The sequence below is a fragment of the Euphorbia lathyris genome, chromosome 5, assembly GCF_963576675.1.
Source record: "Euphorbia lathyris chromosome 5, ddEupLath1.1, whole genome shotgun sequence".
NCBI classification, from domain to species: Eukaryota; Viridiplantae; Streptophyta; class Magnoliopsida; order Malpighiales; family Euphorbiaceae; genus Euphorbia; species Euphorbia lathyris.
Genome location: NC_088914.1, coordinates 43,934,671 through 43,936,993, shown reverse-complemented (window position 1 = coordinate 43,936,993; position 2,323 = coordinate 43,934,671). Strand labels below are relative to the sequence as shown.

Here is a 2,323-nt window from a genome sequence, read left to right as displayed (position 1 = left end):
AATGAATAATTTTATATTAATCCAATTGCAGATTAAAAATTCACTACTCTAAACATTATACGCTTAATATAAAAAAAAAAACGAGTTTTTCTTCGAGGAAGCTCAACGCATGAAAATAAGAAGATAAAGGAGTGAGATGATTTTTTCCTAGTGAAAATGGGAGAAGATGGGTCCGGGGTCTGGTCCCGTCTTGTAGAGGAAGGTAAAGGAGTTGGCTATAAAAAGCAGTGTTCCTCTGCGAGACATTTCAGAGTAGAAGAAGCAAGCGGCTTCACTTTCTATAGCTTTCTCTCCCGTTTTCACTTCATCTGAAAATGTCTGTGTTAGTCGGATTCTTTCTTGTGGGTCTAATAATTGTGGGTTCGGTTAGCTCCGCAAGATTCGATGAGTTATATCAACCAACCTGGGCTCCTGATCATTTTCTCTACGAAGGAGAGCTTCTGAGGATGAAGCTCGATAATTATTCTGGTATTAAACCAACTCTGTCATTAAAATTGTTATTTTCTTAAACAATCTGTTACCCATTGCATAATTATTTCGCAGGTGCTGGTTTCAATTCCAAAAGCAAATACATGTTTGGGAAAGTGACCGTACAGATTAAGCTTGTGGATGGCGACTCTGCCGGAACTGTTACTGCTTTCTATGTAAGTTACATATTACTAACCCTTTGGCTTTGGTTTGATGATTTTCCCTGTTTTAAGGGCACAATCCAATTGTATTTGTTTTCTTTGTTTCGTTGAGCCAAAACCAATTTTCAAGCTTTGATCTATAATGTTACAGATGTCATCGGACGGTCCAAATCACAACGAGTTCGACTTCGAGTTCCTGGGTAACACCACAGGCGAACCTTACCTGGTTCAAACCAATGTCTACGTTAATGGCGTTGGTAACAGAGAGCAAAGGTTGAACCTTTGGTTTGACCCTACAAAGGATTTCCACTCTTACTCTATTCTCTGGAATCAACACCAAGTTGTGTAAGCACCTTCACATTATCTTCCCACATTAGCTTAAATATGCAAGATTTAACACTTAAATTGATTTCATAGGATACCAAACTGATTCACTGCAAAATACATTTTTGATCTTTAATTCTTAGTGGTGAAGGTGGAAAAGGCTCCAAAAAGAAGCACCTAATTATCAACATGAGGAGAAAATAATTTTATAAAAGATGTGGTGTCTTGATATTTAGCTGTTGTTTTTTCTTGATAATGATTCCATTGTTGTGTGGGTCTTGGATAAATTATTGATGGGTTCTGAAAAGATGTGAAAAGTCAGTCATTCTGATGTAGAATAAATTACTGTTTGCTGTTAATAATTAAAAATGAAAACAGATTTCTAGTGGATGAGACACCAATAAGACTGCACACAAATATGGAAAACAAGGGAATAGCATTCCCAAAGGATCAGGCAATGGGAGTATACAGTTCAATATGGAATGCAGATGACTGGGCAACACAGGGTGGGCGTATAAAAACAGATTGGACACATGCACCCTTCGTAGCATCATATAAGGGATTTGAAATAGATGGGTGTGAATGCCCAGTTACAGTAGCAGCAGTTGAGAATGCTAAGAAATGTAGCAGCAGCAATGGTGAAAGAAAGTACTGGTGGGATGAGCCAACATTGTCTGACCTCAATGTGCATCAAAGCCATCAGCTGTTGTGGGTTAAGGCTAATCATATGGTGTATGACTACTGCACTGATTCTACTAGGTTTCCAGCCACTCCTGCTGAGTGTGTGCACCATCACCACTAGTTAATTTGCTGGATGAGTTTAATTTCATCATTTATGTTGCTAGCTGTATAAAGAATGGATAATTAGTACAAAATGGGGCTGGGCTGCTTGGTACTGATATCATATCAAACATGTACTCCGTGTTTCACATTTTGCTCATTCAGATTATTGTATTATACATATCAATTTTTTGTTCCTTCTATCCTACATCTTTATATACATTAGGTATGTATGTCCTGCTAGTTGTACGAAGGGTTACCATTTTGAATTCCCAACCTTCTTTTTTTTATTGTCGCCATTAACAATAATGTCTAGCTCAATATCACTTACTTGAAAAAAGCTTATTTATTCTTGTAAATATAACTACTGTATACACGTGTCCTCATCGAGGAGTACCAGGACGTATGGTGCAAGGAGAACCTTCGGATTAAACCATGTCAGAATAAAATAAATGTAAAGACGTGTGGATGAACGAGGAAAGCTCATAGAGACAAGTGGATGAGACACCAATAAGACTCCACACAAATATGGAAAACAATGGAATAGCATTTCCAAACGATCAAGCCATAGGAGTAAATGATTGGGTAAC

The 2,323-nt window shown here is 37.6% G+C and overlaps 1 protein-coding gene across 1 annotated transcript; it reads left to right on the top strand.

Annotated features, from left to right (window-relative positions):
- The first annotated feature begins 236 nt into the window (after nt 1-236).
- Nucleotides 237-1,934, top strand: LOC136230295 (xyloglucan endotransglucosylase protein 6). Its single transcript, XM_066019330.1, has 4 exons — nt 237-468; nt 544-644; nt 781-974; nt 1,332-1,934. The coding sequence occupies exons 1-4, from the start codon at nt 315-317 to the stop codon at nt 1,753-1,755; spliced, it is 873 nt and encodes a 290-aa protein (XP_065875402.1). The 5' UTR covers nt 237-314; the 3' UTR covers nt 1,756-1,934.
- The last annotated feature ends 389 nt before the right edge of the window (nt 1,935-2,323 follow it).